Source organism: Falco rusticolus, chromosome 6, assembly GCF_015220075.1.
Source record: "Falco rusticolus isolate bFalRus1 chromosome 6, bFalRus1.pri, whole genome shotgun sequence".
Taxonomy (NCBI): Eukaryota; Metazoa; Chordata; class Aves; order Falconiformes; family Falconidae; genus Falco; species Falco rusticolus.
Genome location: NC_051192.1, coordinates 26733897 through 26757063, shown reverse-complemented (window position 1 = coordinate 26757063; position 23167 = coordinate 26733897). Strand labels below are relative to the sequence as shown.

The 23167-nt window shown below is 38.8% G+C and overlaps 1 protein-coding gene and 1 long non-coding RNA gene across 3 annotated transcripts in view; one reads left to right on the top strand and one right to left on the bottom strand.

Annotated features, from left to right (window-relative positions):
* Positions 1-19454, top strand: part of LAMA4 (laminin subunit alpha 4) — a 107110-nt gene extending 87656 nt beyond the window's left edge. Inside the window, exons 27-39 of the mRNA XM_037392535.1 lie at positions 281-416; positions 1556-1693; positions 3222-3355; positions 4676-4840; positions 5532-5685; positions 6402-6595; positions 8182-8371; positions 9235-9390; positions 10184-10343; positions 11364-11494; positions 13946-14039; positions 15024-15143; positions 16619-19454. Coding sequence (XP_037248432.1) covers positions 281-416; positions 1556-1693; positions 3222-3355; positions 4676-4840; positions 5532-5685; positions 6402-6595; positions 8182-8371; positions 9235-9390; positions 10184-10343; positions 11364-11494; positions 13946-14039; positions 15024-15143; positions 16619-16764 — 1918 coding nt within the window. The 3' untranslated portion in view covers positions 16765-19454. The remainder of the gene's footprint in view (positions 1-280; positions 417-1555; positions 1694-3221; positions 3356-4675; positions 4841-5531; positions 5686-6401; positions 6596-8181; positions 8372-9234; positions 9391-10183; positions 10344-11363; positions 11495-13945; positions 14040-15023; positions 15144-16618) is intronic.
* Positions 1-23091, bottom strand: part of LOC119150206 — a 34462-nt gene extending 11371 nt beyond the window's left edge. The window contains exons 1-3 of one of the 2 annotated variants that reach the window (XR_005104966.1): positions 22971-23091; positions 20279-20317; positions 15522-15593 (exon numbers count right to left, since the gene is read on the bottom strand). This is a non-coding gene — a long non-coding RNA (uncharacterized LOC119150206). The remainder of the gene's footprint in view (positions 1-15521; positions 15594-20278; positions 20318-22970) is intronic. The other variant, XR_005104965.1, reaches the window with a different exon arrangement.
* Between the last annotated feature and the right edge of the window lie 76 nt (positions 23092-23167).

The window sequence follows — 23167 nt, the reverse complement described above, 5'->3', positions numbered from 1 at the left end:
AGCAGCTATTTTTAGCTTTTTAAAGTTACTGTATATGGATCTCCCCTCTGAACTCTCATTATTTCTCCTCATAACATTTATTACAACTGGTGTATCTTCACTTTTCAAAACATATGATGTGGTTAATTAGTTGTTTTACATAAAGGTGCAGGAATTGGGCACTAGTGAGGCAAATGATTGAGGCTTTTCCAAGTTTTTTAGAACATCTTGGCAAAAAAAAGTCTGTTCAGAAAGGCAAGAGCTATCTAACTGCAGCTTGTTTGGCAATGTTTCCCAACAGCATTAGCTCACATCTGGCAGGAACTATTGGCTTTAAAGGCTGCATGAAGGGCTTCCAGTTCCAAAAGAAGGATTTCAACTTGTTAGAAGAACCAGGAACCCTGGGAATCAGCTATGGGTGCCCAGAGGATTCACTGGTAAGCATAACATCATTTGTGAGATAACAACAATATTTTGGCATTGGATACAGCTGTGGGCTTAAGTTTTACTCCAAACAATGGAAATAAAATCTTCAACCAAGGGAATGATGATGCACTCATTGACTGGCAGGGGTGCTGTATGTGTGTGTTAGCTCTGCTGACCCAATTTCCACCCTGAATTAAACACAAGTTGTTTTACTTGATATTATAATAAGTGAGACTGCAACATGAAAGCTGGTTCTGAAATAGTGTGTTGTATTCTGAAAGGAACTATTCTAATGTAATTTGCTTTTTCTTAAAGAAACAACAATTGTCCTCATATGCATCCTAATACAGACGTATGAAATAAAAAAGACAGGAAGATATTCACCCTTCAAATTACTTCTCCCCTTAAGACAGGGCAGCTCTTCTCCCGTAATACACAAACCAATTCCCCCAGCATTAACACAGAAAATTGCCATTTTGTTTGTGACCCCTTGCATCATTCATCATTTGTCCATTACAATGCAAGGCTGGTAAATCTAACCAGTGTTTGTGGTCTTCCTCCTATGACCATGTCTATCCAAAGCCATGCTGTGGATAAACCAAAAAAAAAACCTGTGAAAATGGAGTCCACCACCTGTGGAACTCATTACACAATCTCATCCTGTCAACAACGAAGCTAACTGCAATTTGTTCTACCTCAGCACCAGCTTTACTCCTGAGACTCAGAGGGTTATTTACCACCACGTCCACCGCCCCACCCCAGCACTCAGTGCAGCACACAAGCTACTATATCACATGGTGGGATGGTGACTCAGCGCCATACGGCTCAGACAGGGGCTTGAGCCCCCTCCGCTTCCAGTCTTCATGCTCGCTAACATCAGCAGACTTAGGATGAGGCCAAGAATCCCAGGACAGTGATAACAACTTGATTTGCACTGCCTAAAATAGCTATACTTTCTTAAGATTTTCACAGCATGCGAGGGAAAGCCTATATAAATTAAGCCTACATAAATTAAGCATGCAGGAAAGACCAAAGGTTTTATAGAAATGAACTGGTTGCATAGTTTAAACAAAAAGAAATAGCCTCATTCTTTTTATGATTTGAATGTTTTCTGAGCTTTACTTGCAATTTTGTTTTATTTAATACACAGATGTCCCGCAAAGCATATTTCAATGGAGAGAGCTTCATTGCATCAAGCCACAAAGTGTCCCTCTTTAGTGAATTTGAAGGAGGCTTTAATTTCCGGACATTGCAGCCCAATGGGCTGCTGTTTTACTATTCTGAAGGAGTGAGTATATCTTTATTTACAGTTTGTTTTATTTTATCCTTGCACTGTTTCCCAGGAGAGTACTAGGGGGGAAATGCAATTTCTCGCTTCGTGATTTCATAATAAAGAAACCAGTCTGCAATATAGAAGCATTCATTGATGACCTCATTGTCAGAGTTTGCATTTGATCTACAGATGAAAACCAGCAATGCTTAGATGTTATTTTGATGATAAGAAGATAATTTGGTCATATGCCTAGAATTAACATGCATCCAGTTGTGCTCAGTAAAATCCTTAAGACAAAATGTGCTGTGCTCAGCGGCACTGCAATCCCTATTTGGACCTGTAGGTGCTACCAAAGTACAAATAATATCGAGGACCTGACATTTTCCATCCAGAGACAATCCTCCAGAAGCAAAGACAAAGTTTGTTTGAATTTGTGGGAGAGTATTTTGAGCATTGCTGAGTTGACAGGAATCAGTCAGAAAGCTGCCTATATTCCCAGATGGTGCTCAGACTTCCATGTGTGACTGGGAAAAGTTGCACTTGAGAACAGCTCCTTGCCGCTATGGGAAGCCAGGCTGCTCTAAATGCCCCCTCAGACGTGTGACATGGGCAGAAATATGGACTTGCACTCCCAAAATGTGTGAGCCAGAGCGATTCTGAGATCCTGCAGGCTCAGACTGACATCTGCAGCAAACATGAGCTCAGATGACAGAACATTTGCAACCACCCCCAAATGTCTGTTCTGCCATACTTGCAGAAGATCATCAGCAGTGCAGCAGGGAAGGCTGTATGACACTGATAACCACTCCTGAACTTTTACACTTTACAGCGTGGAGTATTACCTTAAATTGAAATCAGTAACCACGTCAGTTACCCACATCGTTTGCATAAATGAGGCCTTACACACACCACTTCTGGTTTTAACTCAAAAGCTCTAATCCTAGGAGATGCCAAGTGCCCTACTTAACAAACGGAGGTTCAACTATTTAGCACTTGACAGAATGCAACAGGATAATTCCTACGAGTGCACAGTGGCAGTGCTTGCTCTAATGGAACAGACAATATTCCTGCTATGTGGCACAGTGATCCTGTATGCCTGACCCAGATAGCAGATCTTACCTCTGAGATAATTTTGAGTGATTGAACAGGTCTGATCAGAGGGAATTAGGAAAAGAAAAAAATCTATTGGTCTTCTGACAGCAGGAATCTTGGAGTAACAGCTGCTCTATACAGTATCAGGGGTACCAGAAACACATATGAAATGTAAACATCATACATCCGTGCTAGATGGAAGGCGCTCATGTGACAGATACATGAGACACAATAAGCAGCAGAATTCCCAAAATTCAGGCTTAAAAAACAACAAGAATGTCAGTTCTAATGAGATCATCTCCTGTTTTGCTTCCCACTATATCTTACTGCAAATAAGGCACAAAATGGGGAAAACAGCAGAAAGGAAAATAAATAGAACAGGGAAATGCACAGAACTGTTAATTTTTCTGTATTACACTTGATTATGAAGATGTTTTTGTCTGTATTTCAGTCAGATGTGTTATCGATCTCTATGGACAGAGGTGCTGTGGTTTTAAATGCAAGTGGAACCAAAATTCAAACACCAGACAGAAATTACAATGATGGAAAAAACCATTTCATCATTACTTCTGTCACCCCAGAAAGGTAAAGCTGTCTAGCAACTTTTATCCCCTAGCTTTGGAACATAAACTTTTCTTGTAAAGCACATTATCATTTAATATCCACTTTCAAATTATGTTTTAAGTGGGGGGGGGGTTAAGTTGTTTTTTTAACTGATCAATTCAGTTAAAAAAATACAAAGACAAAAATCTGTATGATTGAAAACTGGCCAGATTGCCCTGAGCATGAGATGTTGGGAATTTTTAGTAAAGCTAAAATAATAGTTTTTCTAAAAGCTTGTTCCTTTCTTGTCCTCAGCTATGAACACAGTTTAATATAATTTAAGACTAGCATGAGATCCATTTTTCAGTAGGATTGATTGTGCTGATTTGTTAAAGCAATCCCAAATCAACAAACCCTGAAGTAATTGAGGCATCTTAACAAAAAGCATTCATTTGGGATATATACAGTGGATCACGTTCAAAATATTTTTAGCTCTGACAGACCCAAATGTAAGACTAAATACCGCCGTAGGGAGTAAGTCTCTCTATTTCCTTCTTAAAAAAGTGAAAGCATTGTTTCACTGATATGTTTTACCGTTGGTTTTGATGTTTAAAAATTTCTTAGAAGGTCAAATAATCAAAGCATCTTTCTTCAAGAATCTTGCCTATGCAGATACAACCAGGTCATTCTGCTTTCTAATGGAAATGGAGATTTGTACCTATGACTTCTGACATCCAAGAAACACAGTTTGAAAAGCTGAAGGTGTGAAAAGGTGCCTTGGAATAGGCTTGGGGACCGTCATGTTTCCCTCAGTGTGCTGAATTCTGAACTTGCCAAACAAAATCAGTGTCTAATGTTTTAGTTATACTCCGTTTCTCATTAAAGCAATAGGATCTTTCCTGACTTCTGAAGCAATTAATGTCTTGCATGGTATGATCAGGTCAAAAACATTGTAGAAGCTCAAACATCAATGTACTGTAATGAAAAAGGAAAAAGGGACAGGGGCATAAAGAAGATTAGCATGTGCTTAGATCTCATTTTACCCAAATGGTGGCTCCATCCATTTAGTAGCAATCCCTTAGTTTATCTGTCTTCACTGGGTGGCCTGTATTTTTTTGGACTTCACAATTAACCCCAGGATATTATGAAATCCATGGGCCTCTCGACTCAACTTTGCCAGTGGGTTATTGCACAGATACTTGTTGCATAGCTGAAAGCGAGAAGGTCTTCTCATGACTTTGGGCACTACCATTCAGTGATGCATACTAAGCAGGGTATTTTGGGTGCATGTAATATGCTCTCTAACCACTGGCATTGACATTTCTGAAACTAGCTTAGAAAATGCATGCTTTGCCTTTGCAGGTATGAGCTGACTATTGATGACAAGAAACAAAGCAAGAAGAACCCAGCAAAAGACAGAGCAGGGAAAAGCCCGGACAGCATCAGGAAGTTTTATTTTGGTGGCTCTCCCCTCAGAACACAGCAAGCCAACTTCACTGGCTGCATAAGCAATGCTTACTTTACTAGGTGCGTAGCATCCTCCCAAACACATTACCAGACAGTCACTGCCTGACAGCTCAAATAGTAGCTCAAAAGAACTGATTTATTGTCACAATAAAAATCTCTGTCTCATTTGTGAAGCTAGACAGTATGTGTGAATAAGTTTCTTGCTTTATTTGCCATGGAATCTGTTGGCACAGACTTGCTAGGTTAAGATATCGTTAAAGTGGGAATAACTTGATGTAAATCAGCTTTCAGTACTGCATTGCTAATGCTGCTGGTGCAATGTATAATTTGCATAGCTGTAATTTACATTTATACTATGTAGCTTTCAGCTCTGCCTTTGAAACAAAATTATATTAAGGAATCTCACAGAAGCTGGGGAAGTTAGGAGTTTGGCCATGTGAAAATGGTCGGAATTCACTGATCTTAATTGCTCTATGAAATGTTCTTATATAGAAGATTTCAAAGTGAATTTGATGCTGCAGATCGATCCTCTCTGTTTATGCAGGCATGGATATAACAGGCAGAGGTAGCATAGGCTGCTGGCATTTGCCAGACATTGACTGATAAATCAGTACTTTTTTCCACAATCCTAGAATGAAAAATCCCATCCAAATATAATTTAAACCATAAATGTAAAATTCTTTGATTTTTATTAAGACAATTCCAACTCTTGGAAAAAAGCTGTTCTTGTTATTCCCTCTTTGAAACACAGGTTGGATCGAGAGGTTGAAGTAGAAGATTTCCAGCAGTACTCTGAGAAAGTTCAGACCTCTTTGTATGGATGCCCTGTTGAATCTCCTCCACTTGCTCTTCTCCATAAGAAAGGAAAAAACTCCTCAAAAGCCAAAGGAAACCGTAATAAAAAGGTTTGCTACAATTGCCCCGCTATCATCCTTTTTCCAAAGCTGATACATACTGTGCCATGGTTCACAATTCTCCAAATCATGGAACTAAGATGTACCACATGAAGACTATTTCAGATATATGAAGCAAAGGATCCTGTTCCTTTACATATTCTACTGCTGCAAATGACTGCCCTGCCCCAACCTATCTGGCATACACTTGCATCATTCCCTCTTGATAGAACTGTAAAACAAAATTTATGACACCTTCAAAAATGTACTGCACAAACAAGCCTTCTTTATTTCATCTACATCCTAAAGGAAATAAGCTGTTCTCAGCTACCTCTGTGTGACTCTCTCTACTGGGCACAATTAGCATGCATTAATAGAAATGTGAAAAAAACCTTCTTTCAGCATGCAGAACTCGTAGTCCAAGCATGTCCTCTTACGCCTATAGTATAACCAATATCATCAAAAGCAGAGAGGAAAAGATTTGATTAGGAAAACTGCAAAAGAATTTAATTGTAATTATGTTAGCTTCACAAGTATTCTGTTTATCCCTCCTTCTGCCTTAAATTAGCATCTATAGTAGATCTGTTCAAGGAAAATTTGAGTTGGAACCACTCCTGGTATTTTTGTAAGGAAAAAATATAATACTAGCTTATATATAAATTATACTGTTATTTTATTATGTCCAATCTTAGTTAAAATTTCTGGTTAATGGTTCTCTTTCTATGAAGGTGGGAAGAGATAAAGACAAGATTTCACAGCCTTCCACTGGCCTCAAAAAACTGTATGAAGAAGTGAATATGCAAAAAGACCCTCAGTGCCACTTGCCCATGAATCCCAAGGCAACCAAACATGCATATCAGTTTGGAGGAACAGCAAACAGCCGTCAGGAATTTCATCACATACCAATGGATTTCCGTCAAAGGTAAGGGGACCTTAGAAATAAAATTTATATATACTGGGGAGGAGAAAGATGAATTTCAAATAAAAAAAGGGACACATTTCTGCTGTTACCATGGCTTTTTCCTCTATATCTTAGGGCATTTTTTGTATAAAGCATGTTGTTAAGATATCTTAAAAGGTGTTTCAATTGAGTAAGAGCAATAAATAGAATGTGTTTTCAATTATATCTCTCTTGTGGAGTCTTCATCTGCTCTATATATTAATAAAATGTGTCTCCTTGCCTATTTGTATGAAGACTACGAGGATGTTAGTTCCATGCAAGCAATACACCATCAGTCTCTTTACACAAGAAGCAATGGCATTAGAGCAGAGCTGGGAAAGAACATGACAGTTCACCAAGAAATGAAGCAGTTATGTGTTGAGTGGACCTTGTCAGCTGTTTAATGGTTAGGAATCTACACAGTGCAGTAGGACATAAAGCTATGAAAAACATGTCCAATCCAAATTCCATTATTTCCAATAATGGAAATTCAAGTAATTAATAATGAGTCCTGATATTGTAGACATTTATTTTTCAGGCTCCCACAGAATATGCCATATGGTGTGTTATGACCAACAAGGAATTTTGGTTTAATATTTTCCATGAAAGACTGTAAATTCAACAACACAGTACTTCCTGGAAGCATACCAGACAAGTAACTCAGAAAAAAAAAGTGCTATTTCCTGACTTAAATAAAAAAAGCATTATGTTCATTTTAATTCAGTAGTGTTTTATTTAGGGCAGTCCTGATGGTGCTTATATGAAGAAGGAAAACCAAAACTCTAGTATGTCTCTTCATCCCTAAAAGACGTATTTGTTTTACAACAGTTATTACAGCTTCATCATTGTAATGCGCACCTTAAAAAACCAATGACTTGTGATGGTTTAAAAAAACTGATATTGGCAAGGGCCTAAGTGTGTGTGGAATGTACTCACACATGCAATGGGGAACATACAGATCCTTCAGGCATATGAAGAATGGAAGCTAGGCTAGTCACCTGACATGAGAAGCAAAAGTAATCAGTTCTGGCACCATCCTACACCAGTACGGCTTTGCCATTTTTTTATACCCAAAGTAGTAATACCAATCACTCAAGAAATCTGCATTGTTGATGGTGTCAAACCAAGTCAGTATAAGTTGTCAAACTGTCTTGGACTTCACAAGAAACTACAAGGAAGGAGAACCTTAGCAGTGAGTCTGGAATAACAGTAAAGATTTGTGAACTGTCAGGCCTCCATGCCATCAGAGTTAAAAAGTCCCCCAACACTGCTGTCCAACAGGGATAGAAATTTAGTGTATATAGTGTCAGTTATTGGTGGTCTGTATTGATTTTATCCACTACATAGTTTTTAATTTTTTAAAACAAGCTCATTGCAAGGCAGCTTCTTCTCCAACTTTGACTTCTACTCCAAAAAAACAGTAAAGAATTGTTCTCAGAAACACCACTTCTACAAAGAAGACATGTAATCCTTTGGATAAAAGGAAAATCTGTGTCTTCCTCTGCCTGCAGTTTGATTTAAGTCAATTATATCTGCTCTAACTTTAATATTGTGTTTTTATGTGCCAGAGCTGAGTTCTCTATCAGTCTGAAAACTCACTCATCTCATGGAATGATTTTCTACGTCTCGGATGAAAAGGAGACCAATTTCATGGCCCTTTTTGTGGCTCATGGCCGACTCATTTTTATGTTTAATGCTGGTCACCAGAAGATAAGGATTAAGAGCCAAGAGAAATACAATGATGGCCTTTGGCACAACGTAAGTAAAAGAAAGCAATCATTATGATGGCACGTGCTATGAAGGCTGTAGTAAAGACACTGCTGACGTGACAGCTCAGGAAGTTTTCATTCATGTGTTCATAATTGCATCTGTATGTTGAGAAACTTCTGCCGCTATTTTTAAATTTTCCACGTGGCGTTTTATCAAGTCATTAACTAGGGATAGGAAAGTGAGTCAGTTATAAAAATCCAGAAATTCTCAATAGTAACAGCTGAGCAGAAGTGATGGAATCTAGTAGAACAGTGAGGCAATTAAGTTATCTAGGAAAGGAAGGACTAGGACAGTTTTGTTCAGGAAATTTCTTTGAAGTGCCTAAGCAAGAAGCACAGCTCTCTTAGGCTCCCTCTGTGGTCTATGAAAATGAAAAGACAATTTGGGGGGTCAAGATGAATTTCTCTCTGTAGGTACCTCTCTGAACACTGACTACAGAAGAAGTCTACAGTTACTAGGCTCCTAACTTGGGCACTTCAAGTGTTTAAAGCAGGCTGGAGGAATCCAGACCATGAAACTGGTGAAGACCATGAAAATGCTAACTGATAGCACTGTAGCAACGAATCATATACACAAATATAAGATGGGCAGATCTCAGTAGACCTTGTGACACCTTGATCACCTCTGTCTTGTACACCAAAATGTAAGAAAGACGGCAGTTTCACTATCTAGTCTTTACATGAATGTGAAAAGAGGGTTGTCCAGCAAAGAATATTGGCAGTTAATAAAACAGGCTTATAGAGTATCACTCTCAAGCTTTTCTTCTCAAACTTTCTATCTTCTTCCACTGCACAGGAGAGTTCCCTCAACAGATAAAAGTAATCTTCCAATTTTTTTTCCTCCTTTTCTAGGTGATATTTATTAGAGGCAAAAATATTGGTCGCTTGATAATTGATGGTCTCCGAGTACTGGAAGAATCTTTCGGCGGTAATGCTAATACCTGGCAAGCCACTGAACCACTCTATATTGGGGGTGTAGCTCCCGGAAAAGCTGTAAAAAATATACAGGTAAAGCAGACATCTGTTAAATTATCCATACCTCCATGTACAGCTAATGCAAAAGCTGGCTGTAGGGATGAGTTCAGGCAAAAGCGTATTATGATCTGAATCCTCAGCACACCGAGGAGCTCAGTTCAAGTACATAGCAAAGCTCCTGCAGGACTGGGCTGGCAGTAGCTGGGCTGGACTCCCATAGACTTTTAGCAGCAACTGTAAAGCCAGTGGTCCCTAAGAAAGAGAGAAATCCTAGTGACATCCAGGCTTAGATGAGACAGGTAAAATAGGTGAGATCAGTTGCGCCCTAAGGTCTGAGATATAGATGAGTTTCAGAGAGATTTTAGTGTTGTCTTAGTACCTCTGTTTTAAGACAGTACCTAGAAGTCAGGATTCTGCTCTACATCTTGGTACTGAGGTATATAGAAAGCAGTGTTAAAGCAAAAATGAACAAAACTAATCTTTAATGTTATGTGCCTAACAAGATAGATGCGCTACTCAGAAAAACCAGACCCCTGTCTTGCCCTGAGGGTAAGAGGTATGTATACTCTAGTTGCTCTTTGTTTCTCATGGTTGAGGATTGTTTGAGAAACAACACAAGCCGGAGGTACCTTGAAATCATCAGACAGACATGAGAGGCTATGAGAAGCATCTGTCCTGCATCTCTTGGAAACTGTTCTTTAATTCAGAACTGATGCACCATACAATCACAGCCTTACAGCTCATAAACAAGTACAAATAAGGACAGAAGAGTTTACTTCCTGCCATAAGCAGTTTATCTATTAATCATGCTTTTTTCCCCCCTCAGATTAACTCTGTCTACAGCTTTAGTGGTTGTCTCAGCAATTTACAGCTCAATGGAAGATCAATTGCTTCAGCTTCGCAGACATTTAGTGTAACACCTTGCTTTGAAGGGCCATCAGAAGCAGGAACATACTTCTCATCAGAAGGAGGATATGTTGTCCTTGGTAATACACTACTAAACAAATGTATCCCTTAATACTGTAGTATTCACTGTGCTTCAGAATGGCATATTTCACTAAATGGTGTGGTAATTTCTGAGGCTGTGAGCTGTAAGGATTGTTAGATACAGATCATTATTGTGGTAAGCACCTGAACTTGACAGGTCACAATGTCACCATGAAACTTAACAAGTCGTTATATAAATATATGTCTGTGTAGGTATTTCAAATAATTAAAACAATTTCACAAGAGAACAGGTTATAATATGGTAAACATTATCATAGACATATAGAAGTCAATGTGGTCAAGACCAAGTACACCAGCAAATGGTCATCTTTTAGTTTTTTAATTAATAAAACAACATGAAATTAAAAAATTCTAAGGAAAGGCTTTCTGCATGTGTTGATAATGAACAGCATGACAGAACACATCTTCTCTATCATTTAGGCCTGCTGTGTTCCAGGAAGCGTTTTATGAGGATCTTCTTATGACATAGGCTCTGATCTGAACAGGAAGGGAAACTGCACAACCCTACTCATTGGCAACACAATGAAGAATTAAGATGGTGTTTCTAATTTGCTCCCTGGCCTGTCCCCAGATTGAAAAAGGGAGTTTATTCTAAATCATCAAAGCTCAAGTGAACTCGTACTCATTGTAGAAAGACTGCTGAATGTCTAGCAAATTGCACAAAAAGAAACTGCCAAAAAATACAGATAATTTACTTTCTGCTGTCAATTTCGTTGCTAAGAAATATTTTTAAACAAAATACTTTTTTAAAAATAATTAGAGAAATACAGAAACCTTTATTAGTACTCCAAAAAAACATAAACAAAACAAAAGTTGAAATGAGTCACTGACAGCACACCATGCTATCTCTTCAAGTATTGTGTACTGGCACATTTCAATAGTTTTAAAGACATGACAAGTAAGTTCCACTCTAGGCTTTGAACTTCTATTTTGACTTTGAATAAATGTCCAATTTCATCACTAAGTACAAAAAGAATGTTATTCTTTTTACCTCACAGATGAATCCTTCAGTTTAGGCCTGAAATTTGAAGTTGTTTTTGAAATACGTCCCCGAAGCAGCTCAGGAATTCTACTGCATGGTCACAGCGTGAATGGAGAGTACTTGAATATGCACATGAGAAATGGACAGGTATAATGAAGGTCACGTCTCCTCCACTGCTTTTGACCAGTTCCTCTACTACCTACTTGGGCTCTGCTATATGCAGCTTTTTTCCTTACAAATTTGCCATTAATTGATTATTGTTTCTCTCCTAAAATATATTAAATGCTTAGATTAGGCAATCCTGGTATTTATTTTAAAATACAAAAAATAACACCCAAGAAAAAAATCAGATCACTTTACTGATACCAACTATAAATACTTAGTGAGCAGTTGAAAAGTGGAGCACCGACTCTTTGGTGCTGCTCTTTCACCCACACATTAAAAATGTATAACAGTTACAAGTAAGGTAACTGTTGATGAATTTTTATTTCTTATTTGTTAAAAGAGAAGTCTGAGTTGTGCTTAGTCCCTTCTTCCTTTAACATATATATGTGTGATAGTGAGAGCAAGGGAAAGGGAAAGTTCATCTGGTTTTTAGAGCCTCTGGATTTTTGTAAGGCTGTCAATTGAAAGAGAGAGGTTTGAAATGAACTTACCAGATAGTTGTTGCTGTTGCTGTTTTTTTATTATGTTCATCGCTAAAATCTGGATCTCTTCGTGCTCTGTGTTGCATACATACATACAGTAACAAGTTGCAGTCTAAGTGGACAAAGCAAGCAAAGGTTTAAAGCAGGGGATTTTTTTTTTCTTTTCGCAAAAAAGAAACTCAGGGCATAGTCCAGAGGCTAAACAGTGTAGGTATTCTTTATGCACTGCCTAGTATCTAACTATCAACCAAAGTGGAAGGGTATTTAAGTGAGGCTGGCTGTACCTCAATTAGAAATGCAACACCTGAGGAAACATGCTGTCACCTCTCTTATAAGAACAGGAACCTACAGGAGAGTGACCAAATGGACAGTTTTAACCTGGTGATTCATCCTATCCTAAAGCAGGTGTATAATATAGATGACTAAATGAGCTGTCATTCAGAGAATATATTTTTCTATATCGACTATACAGAGACCAACAGGTGCTTCAGTTAGGCACCTAACTTTGACAACTGATTCGGTAACATAAAGCCCATTCTTACAGCTGTAGCTAGTCCTTGGTGAATTAACAAAGAACTTCTTAAAGCACATTGCATTGCTGTGTATGATGCTGCCTTAAAAGCTGCATCTACATACACCTAGTCTAGCACTTATATAGTGATCTGATGGAAGGTTTGCATGCCCAGAAATTTGTCTGGTTTTCCAACTGCATCAGTTGGTCTAACAAAAGATATTGCCTCACCTACTGCTTCAAACCTCACTTCCTGTATAATATATATGCAATTCACAAACAAAATTCACCCTGAAAAAGCAGCTCTTCCCTACTTGTCATTTCATAGCAAGAATCTGTCCTTCTTAATATTAACTATCTGCTCTCTTTGAATGTATTACCAAAGACCAGTTTTGTGAAAACACTTCTGCTGAACAAATAAGAACAATCAGCACCTTTATTTTTTTTTTAAATGTATGCATCTCTATTAGTACAGCTTGTCTAGGTAATTTATTAAGAAGCCACTTTCTCTCACAATTCTGAATTTGTTTTAATTGCTTCCATGTATTTTGTCCAAGGGTGGCTACAAGAGAAAGTGAGGATCATTTCATTTTTGTTTGCTGGTGCTCTTGTGGAAAAAAAAATTTAGAAGTCTCTTAGATACAGCTATCTTGAAACAGAGATCCTCTACAACTAAATATACGTTGTTTTCTTGCAACATTTTCAGTCAACAAGGTGTCAGTATTATCAGGGACAGCTTAGCCATTTGAAAAGCTTGAATGGTTGGACTCAGTACTTGGAGTTCTCTGGCAACCACCATTGGGAATCTTGTGCCCTGCAACAGGGACACAACACCACTCTGCTGCCGCTGTAATATTTCCATGCAGAAAAATACTAACCCATGTACCTAAAGCAGAGGTGCAAAATTTAAAATTAGACTCACTTTCTAGGCCTGCTAGAGATTTGCTGGTAAGCTTGAACAAGTAATTTAAAATTCATTCTTAAGTTCCCCACCTATTGTTTCCTCAGAAACTGCCTGTTTGTTTATACTTGGGAGTTTCGTGGCTGTTTTCCTTATTAAGTGGCTAGTAAGATGCCAAAACATCATCTGATTTACTAATTTAAACACTAATTTACCACACAGGAAATTACATAGTAGCAGTACTAGAAAATCTGAGTGAAATTAGCTGCTCTTTTTTAATTTTTTGAACTCTTCCTTGAGTTCAAATCAGAAATGTTGCAGAACTGTTGAATCTAAAAATAAATAAATAAATAAATAAAACAAAACCCTAAATCTAAGAATTAGAAAGGTGCTTTATTTTAAAGAATTTAATGAAATTATGTTTTTCATTCATTTACATACTAGATATGTTTTGAGTGGGGAATACAGCATTATTACAACAGAAGGAAAAAAAGAGAACAGGAGGAGGTTTTCAGTGATGACTACATTATTTCCCCCAGGTTACTGTGAAACTGAATAATGGAATCAGGGATTTTTCAACTTCAGTGACACTGAAACAGAGTCTCTGTGACGGCAGATGGCACCGAATTGCAGGTCAGTAAAACAAGATCATCCCCTAAGTAAGGTGACAGAACCCAGTTCTCCCTCCCCAGATATCCATCTCCATAGGCTAGTGCACTGGGAATGGGGTCATACTTTCAGTTCTTCCTTTTCATCTGTCAAGACACAAGTTTGTGTGAAAGACACAGTTATACTCTTCTCTCAGACGTAGGAACTGTAGAGCCTCCAGGAAGGACAAGCACAAATTTCTACAAAGAACAAGCAAATATGGAAGTGCCTTGTTCAAGGAACACAAGACAGCCTAGCTGAAATGCTGGCAACATTTCCTAAGCTGTATACCAGATTATATTCTTCTTTTCCCAATTAGGTTGGTAGAATGTAGTAAGTACAAGTATATGCTGCCCTTAAAGGTCAAATAAGAACATCTGGTGAGCCCCTGCCTTGCACAGAGAGATATCTGTGCAAGTCAGGATTTTGCTTCTGTGCCAGACATCCATCCTTCTTTCCTGGATTTGAAAGTCAAAAAGTACTTCTAAACCTCAGGTTCTTTGAACTCCCTTACCTTCCTGTCTATATGCTGACTTGGAATACCTCCCATGTCACATCCAAAAGAGATCTGAGTATGCACCCTTTCCCTACACATTCTGGTTTCCTCCTGAAGGGAACACAGACACATAAGCAAGGAGGAAACGGAAACCTCACTGCATTCTAGCACATCCCTTACTGGGAATGATCTGGCAGTTTTTCCAAGACATGCCATTGTATGCTCATACCCTGCAGCCTCGACACAGCTGCCAGCAATCAAGAGCCCCACTCCAGAGCACCCTTGCTCCCACAGTGTATCTTCCATTGGCCCTGCTCTGTACCAGGATCTGCCCACAGGCTGCCACTGATGGCTTACACCCAGTCTAGCAAACACTAAATCAAACGACACAGCTCAAACAGATAACTCCTGTCACAGAAAACTCATGTGCTACTTCTTACAATCTTCTTAATCCCTGTTCCTTCTCCTTTCAGTTATTAGAGATGCTAATGTGGTGCAGCTGGATGTAGACTCTGAAGTCAACCATGTGGTAGGGCCACTAAATCCAAAGGCAATTGACCACAGGGAGCCCGTGTTTATCGGAGGTGTACCAGGTAAGTTTTTGGCAGCTTTGTGGTACATTGTTCTCAAATTTTAACATGGTTTCCAGAGGAAGCATAGAGACTGAGTTTTCATTGCAAAAAAGAACAAAATGTACCTCGTGTGAGTAACGTGATAAAACTCAAAGGCTCAAGAGCTGATCAGAAATGTTCTGACTCAAGTTATCAAAGAAAAAAAATGCTGCTTCGCTGACATTAAAACACTTACAGTGGCTGGAGGGTCAGGTATGGACTCAACAGATAAGTCAGCCCGCTAGGTAAAAAAAAAAAAAGCTCTTTTTTCCTTTTTATTTTCCAGTATGGGCTTACTGGGTTTTAAGAAGTAAGTTTATTTATTTATTTGTTTATTTATTCATGGGATTGGAAACTTACTGTAACTGAAGTCTCAAGGTTCTGTTGCTGGTAGTCTTCTTTCCTCTTCTTCAAGAAATGGCATCTTTGAACCTAAGACAAAACGTGAAGATTCTTTTTCTGTCTAGTGATTTCTATTGCACAGATGTCTGCTAATGTGAATTTGTGACTCACAGACCATCTGTGTAGCGTGGGCCTAGATTACTACGTTTATTTCCCTTATTCAGCAGACAAGAGTTACTCTGTTGGGGTTCATATACAAACTGTAATCAACACTACGTGATTCAATTTTTAAGTCATCTCCTGTACATTTCTCACTGAAAACATGCAGCATTATTTCTCTGTGCCTTGCACGTCAATCATGAACAGCTCTAACTACAACATCTATTATACTTCTTATCTTGGATTAGTGGCTTGAGTGCATGATGTTCTCATGCATCCCCCACTACCAGGAGGAAAAATGAGCCCAAAGGGAATGATAAAATCTATGTGCAGATGCCTGTTCACTCTTTAAATCCAAACTGGAATTTTATTAGGGCAGAACTCTTCCCAGAGAGGTAATATGAAGTGGTAATTGCAAATGCTGTTCTGCTTCATAATAAAGCCTTCTATTTCTGCATTAATTATAGAATGCTAAAGCAATGCCATGCATTGGCTTTATAATGCTTTTATCACCCTGGCACATAGAAAAATTTTACAAAGAACTTCATGACAACAAACAAGATACAATACTAACTAATACCATGTAAATATAGTAAACTAAATGCAAACTAACAAATCAGACATAGATGACAATACATGTAATGGTAACAGAAATTAGAAACACACACCTTGGGATTCATCTGCTCTATTACTTAAAAGTAAATGCAGTTGTCAAAAAATGCAAGACTGGGCCTCTATTGACTATGTAGTATCAAGAGTTTTAGATAAATGTAGGTAACTCCCCAGCTTACTCTAATGGCCTCTAGGACACTGGCAGTAGGCCAGATATTTTAGAATACCCACAGAAGATTCAGCAGAGCTGCAGTTAGTAGCAAATTGAAAAGATTCTGCCACTACACTTATTATTTAGGTCATCATGAGCTCTAATTTATTTTTTTTTCATCTGCTTCTTCCAGAATCTCTGTTAACATCCAGCCTGACTACACGCAACTCCTTCACTGGCTGCATTCGTAACTTCATGATTGATGAAAAACCAGTGAGTTTTAGTAAAGCAGCTTTGGTTAGCGGTGCTGTAAGCATCAATACCTGTCCAGCAGCCTGATAGTGCACTGCATCAACACTGTAAAGTTCCTTAGACCACAGAAAGAAAAACAGAACAAAAGAAACGATGTTCATTGAGAGAATAATGAAAATATCAAGGATCCATCTACAGAAAGCAGTATGTTTAAGGGTCACTTCTAATGTTTATATGCACACAAAAATCACTGAAGAATAAAGGGCTGTTGCTTTCTGCACTTCTCTTACTATACCACAAGAGTGAGCTTTACCATTTCTTATAGTGTATGTGTGGCCAGTCTGTTACATGAAAATGTGGGATTATAAAAGAAATGAAAATGATATTAAATATGTTACTTTCAAGATAGATCCTCACCTTAGGTCACCCTTTGTTTCACAGGAAAAGATCTGCTAATGCACATTAAAGAATAAAACTAGATAGTAGACTTACATCAAAAATAACTGTGTTCAAAGATTTTTTTTCTTTAATTTTCCATTCAACTCATTTATACATTCCCCAATCAAAATGGGGGACAGAGAGCATAATAATTAGGTAAGCTTACGGACAATTAAAACCTAAAATTTTTATTCCACTTCTAGACTTCATGGACATGTTCTAGCACAAAGTGAAGAGAGGATGTGTATCTTTTAAGACAGACACTTTATATAACTGATCATTTACCTAAGCTAGGTAATTTTAGACCAATACTTGCCTTACGTAAGAAGGGAGAGGTGAGGCAAAATTCAAAATTTCAAGTTTTTTTCTTTTTAAATGCACTTCCATACAAACAGCACTAAATACACAATCCCATTGTGATCTCCTTTGCGCTAATATAACAGAAGTAAACACAAAGCACAGAAAGCAGAATCATAGTCACAGTTTCAGGCAAATCCCTTATCACACAAAATCATCACCTCCTTGTGAGAATGCTGCAGGACTTCAGTTTACTGCATTATTCCTCAAATTAGGGATATACTCCTGTGGAATATATGCTGGAAGATATGCTGCTGCAGAGGAACTGGGTGTGAAACGTGAAGATGCAAACAAAAGGCAAAGGGCTGCAAATCTGAACTATGTTAAAACCATAGAAGGCAGATGGAAGTTAATACTAGGCTTTAGCTCACAGCAGGCTTGAGCATCAGACACGAGTCACTTGCAAGAGTCTCTTTAGTGATAACCTACCAGGCATCAAAGCCATTTAGGTTTCTTCTTTAAATAATAAACTACTGTTAACAGAAAGATCCATGATTGCTGGGCAAATTATTGTTGGAACCAACTCAAAACACGACCAGCTGCAAAGCTGTAAAGTATGAAAAGCAAAACACCCTACAGATTAAAAATTAATAGGAGCTCATCTGGAAAACACACAAGTGACAACTGGATTCCAAAGTTCTTTAATCTATTGTCAGCTGGAGGAATCACCAGAATAAAATACAGGTGTAAGCACTAATCAGTAGCTTCCCTACTACCCTCCCAGTAGGAAAAAAGTTCTGACAGACTGAAGTGGTCTTGGCTTACTCTGGATAAAGAACTATAAGTTCTGGACACGCTGGCACAGGAACTCCGGCAGCTGGGACCCCATCACTGCCTCTCTACTTGTCTCTAGAGCCCAGTGTTGGGTGGTAAGTGGACAAGAGAAGACTGAGTGCCTCCTGCAGCCACTGCCTCTCCTTCCATGAGTCTTGTCAGCTCTGCTCATGCTTTCAGCCCCATGCCTGTTGTAACTGCCTTCTCCTAGGAACACCTCCCATTCTGTTCCCTGCAACTCTCAGGCAATATGCTTCCAGGACTGATTCCCTTCCCAGCCACGTAGGGAGGCCCCCTACTCCTGGGAATGCTATATATCCCCCTCTTTTTGTCACTCCATAGCCCACTGTTTATACTTCAGAAACAAGCAGTAAGACTACCTGCACTCTCTCTGAATCAAGCACATCTTGGGTCCCCAAATCCAGTTGCCTGCAAATGCCATCTTTGTCTCAGATACCAAAATGACTATGGCTGCTCAACTCTTTCCCGCTCCCAGCTACTGCCCAGACTCTGAACAGAAAACATTTAGGGCTTTTGGTTTCTGATTTTTATATTATTGGGGTTAAGGAGGAAAGTCCTCAGATCAGTAAGCTCAGTTCCTAGTGGGTACCAGAGGCCATGCATGGTGTCAGGGCTGTGCAGCTGGAAGCGGGGGTAAAAAAGTCAGTCTCTGTTCTTCCAGCAGCAGCAAGTTGTTAGATTGGCTCAATCAATCTCATGACACCACAGCCTGAGCTAAGCTTCCTCAGGCCCTAGTCTCTCGGACCCTATTGCTGGAGAGAAAAGAACAGCAGATTTCCTGCTTAGATAGGTTCCTTACAAGGATTACTGAAATTCCTTTCGAGGTTGTCTGCAGCTGCTAAGCAGAGATAGCCAGGAATAGCATATGTTTGTGCTCCCTAAGAGCATCACAGTTTAGTGAATGCTGGTATTAAGTGGAGCATTGTATGTTAACTGGTACACACATACTCAGAACATTTTTCCATCTTACACCTACTTAAAACTAAAGCGTATTTTCTCATACCCATATCCAAGCTCTATGAATAAACAGTATTTTTCTTAGCCATATTTGCTGCAATAAGATTTGGTCTTGTTCGGTGGATTTACATTTAAGAATGACTTTTCTGATTTATCAGTCCTTTGCATACTTCATATATGGAAAACTAAAATACATTAAAGTAGTATGTGAATAAAAAACCACATTAAAATTCATAAATTGCTACCATTCAATTTAATTCTCTTTACTACATCACCAGCTAATCAAACACAGCAGCATTTGTGGAGGACATCTTCCTCGGTTTTCCTTTCTAGCCCTTAGAGATGCAGGTTTTCCCTCTGCAGAGCAGGGTTTCCAAAGAAAAATACTACAGAACAGAGGATACTTGCATAATGCAAATTTCCCTGCCCCCAACATCCACACAGACCTTGACATTACCATTCCATACGCACCAAATAAAGTCTGCATGTGATGCATTACATTACACACACCTCCACATTCATTTCAAAGCTCCTGTCGTTTAAGGGAAGGCAACTGCCTAAGAAGAAATCTTCCCAGAACTCAATTTGCCTTCTGTATCTATCTTTAAAATTATAGCTCCAAAGCACAAAACCCTTCATCTACAAAGATTTAGGGAAAACCTGCAAGTTCTGAGGTACATTGTCAGATTGTCCATTTGCATTTTCAATATGAATGTAACTACCTCAATTCTGCAGAAAGCCTACAAAAAAAAAAAAAAAAGAAAACAAAGCAAGCACTGACCCTACTGACCCTAAGGAGATAAAACTTTTCTTTGCCACTTTGAAGGTTTTAATAACTGTTGTTATAGCCAATATCTAAATCAGGACTACAACTACACTGTTATTGTACCATGGAATATTCTGTAATTTGACATTTTCATGGTTATATAAGGAAGAATCTAATTTCAAGTTGAACTTGCTTCAAAATAGAGTATTTAATTAGGATTTCCGGCCTCTCTATCTCTTATTTCTGAAGATCTTTAGAGATCTTCCATAGTTAAAGGTTCTTATCAACCTTTCCTTCTCCTCAAGGATCAAGAGTATGGACAACAGCCTGAAAAGGAAAAGGCAAGATGAAGGGTTACGGGTCTGACAGTAATTCCCCAAAAGACAACTATTCTAAGTAAAAAAACAACCAAACAAACAAAAAAACAAAATGCAACAAACCTTCATAAGTGAACTAAGCCCTGATATAAATCAAGGAATAACATTAGTTCAAATTCCAGTGTATTCTCCCTACAGCAGCATGTGGCCTAAATAATTAAATGACTGTCATTAAAAAGATGCTGAAAGCATAGCACATATATTTAACTTGTGATGTACATTTGGCTTTTGTTGTGGTTGGGATTTAGGGGTTATATTCACAGATTCACAGTGGTCCATGTCAACTCATTTTCTCTCAATAACATGGTAACTTATTCCTACAATTCAATTATTCAGTTTATGTTCCAAAGCTGTGGAACACAATCGCTGTACAGCTTCAACAACAAAAAGTTACTGAGAAAATAAAGGTAAGAAACACACATTAGCATAAGACTGTTGATTAAATTATTAACATAGACAAAAAGTCTCTAGAGGGACCTGGCTAGATTAATGCATTTATACTATGGTAGATGAAGTAAAGTAAAGCTTCATCTACAATGAAACGGAAAGTCAGTGTGTGGTTATTTATTTCACACAGTTAAGCTGCCTGTTTCATTAAACCTCTGAGCACATGCATCAAGCCAAACTGGTTATTATGCATCCACTTCCTGCCCTTGGATCCTCTTTGGAAGCTGAAAAATACTCCCACATGAATATGAATCTAAATTGCATCTCTGATTCACAGTGTCTCCAAGCTCAGTGAGAATAATCACTTTACATTTGCCATCACAGACCTCTTAACAGTGTATTTGAAGCCAAAGCACAGAGTTTCTTCTGGAATCTCATGTTCAGTGGAGCAAATCCCATTAAGCTGAATCTTGATAGGACATAGAACACAAAACCTACAGCTAACTGAAAGAACAAGCAGAAACTGTAGCTAACTACACAAGAAGCAAGCAAGCCAGGTACAGTAATATCAAGAGACCTCCACAGACTTCAAGCTTTAGAATGCTTATAAGCTATGTTGTACTGCTTTTAGCCTAAGTAAGGTGAAAAAGACATGTGAAGGGAAGACTTTGAGGACATGATGGTAGGCAAGAAGTACAGAACCAGTTTGCATCTGGTAGCTACAACAGACCACAGCCTACAGGTTCGGACAGGTAACCACAGAGAACAAAGTTAAGCTATAGGTTACATCTAGTCTGTTCAGAGAGAGATGAGAACTTACTACTTGCTTTCCTGATCAATATTCATGTAGTTTTACATTGGTGATTAGTTCATAAAACAAGTGTTTGAGCAGTATTACTCTAATCATGCTAAACTTTCCACCTGCCTGTAACACTGAAGCTACTGGTCCTCTGCAACTTCAAATGTGAAGCCTGAGTAAGCTTGGGCCATCATTACTTTTTCTTAAGAAGAATACAAATTTCCAGTAGATGGATTCTCCTCTTTGAATTAAGTTTTAAAAAACTAGTCTTGAAACATATTTCTTATATATAATGCATTATTATATTGTATTGTACAATATTGTATTTGCTGCAAAACACAATCTTTCCGGGAAAGTTTTTTAAAGTAGTCATTTGGTATAACTTTATTTTCCTGGGGACTTATAATTGCTCTCTACAGGATCCCAAGTCATGTCCAGGAGTCCACACCATGGTTTCTCCTGAGAAAAAAGTATTCATATAAACTGAACATCAGAATTCTATTCAAATTTCATTTAGCTAATTTTGATTGCACACCAGCACTAGAAATATTTTTGGAAAAAGCATATTTTGTTGGGTAGTTTTAGCCATAGAACCTAATGAACTGGGTTGCACGGAAGTACTTTTATCCTCCCACAGGAAGCAGAAATGCCATCAGTGTCACAAGAAAGTTTTCTGCAGACAACAGCTTTGCATATCACACATGCTTTATTGGTTTAGTGATGGACTTGGCAGTGCTGGGTTAACAGTTGTCCTCAATGATCTTAAAGGTCTTTTCCAACCTAAATGGTTCTGTGATCCCATGATTTTGCAGAGTAGCTATCCTGCGGACCAGTCTTACCATGCTGAGACAACAGCATCGCTACCATTTCTCATCTCTCATTTTTAGTCCCAAAGTTGCTATGTTCAACACATAGGCAAAAGCACCTCTTATAATTGCACTGTTAATTGGACAATTACATGAAACCAAGCTTAAAGAAAAACGTAATTTTCAAGCCTGATGGGAGGGCTCATCATTACAGCATTTCAACATGGCCGTTTTTTCATCTAATTTTTAATTTATATTTTCCTATCATTCAGGGCATTTCCCACCATCACTCTGAATAATGTATTCGGGGAAAATAAAACATATCTTACCACACATTTTTAGCCATAATGGTAACGGACAGTACTACACCGAAACGTTTCTATTCTCCCATAGAAAGACTTAATTTCAGGTCTTCGCCATGCCTCCCGTAGTTGGGCTTTAGCAGAGGCCCTGCAGCCCCCGGCAGGTGCACGCACCCTCAGGCGACACTGGATTTCTGAGCACCTCACCACGGTCACCGTTCCCGCGCTGCCGAACGGGCACGGGCACTTTACTACTCCCTCGGCTCCTCTCAGCGCACATTTACTCTCCCACCAAGCCCCGAATCTTACAGGCGCAATCGCAGCCATCAGGACCGACACCCGAACGCTGCTCTCTGGGACTGGCGGTCGCCTCAGGCGAGCCCACACGCGAGGGACTGCCTCACACATACACCCCCGCCTTCTAATGGAACGTTCCACTCGCGACGAGTAGGCGGCGAGCGCCCGCAGCTAAGCCGACGGATGGGACGTTCCACCGCAGGAGAAAG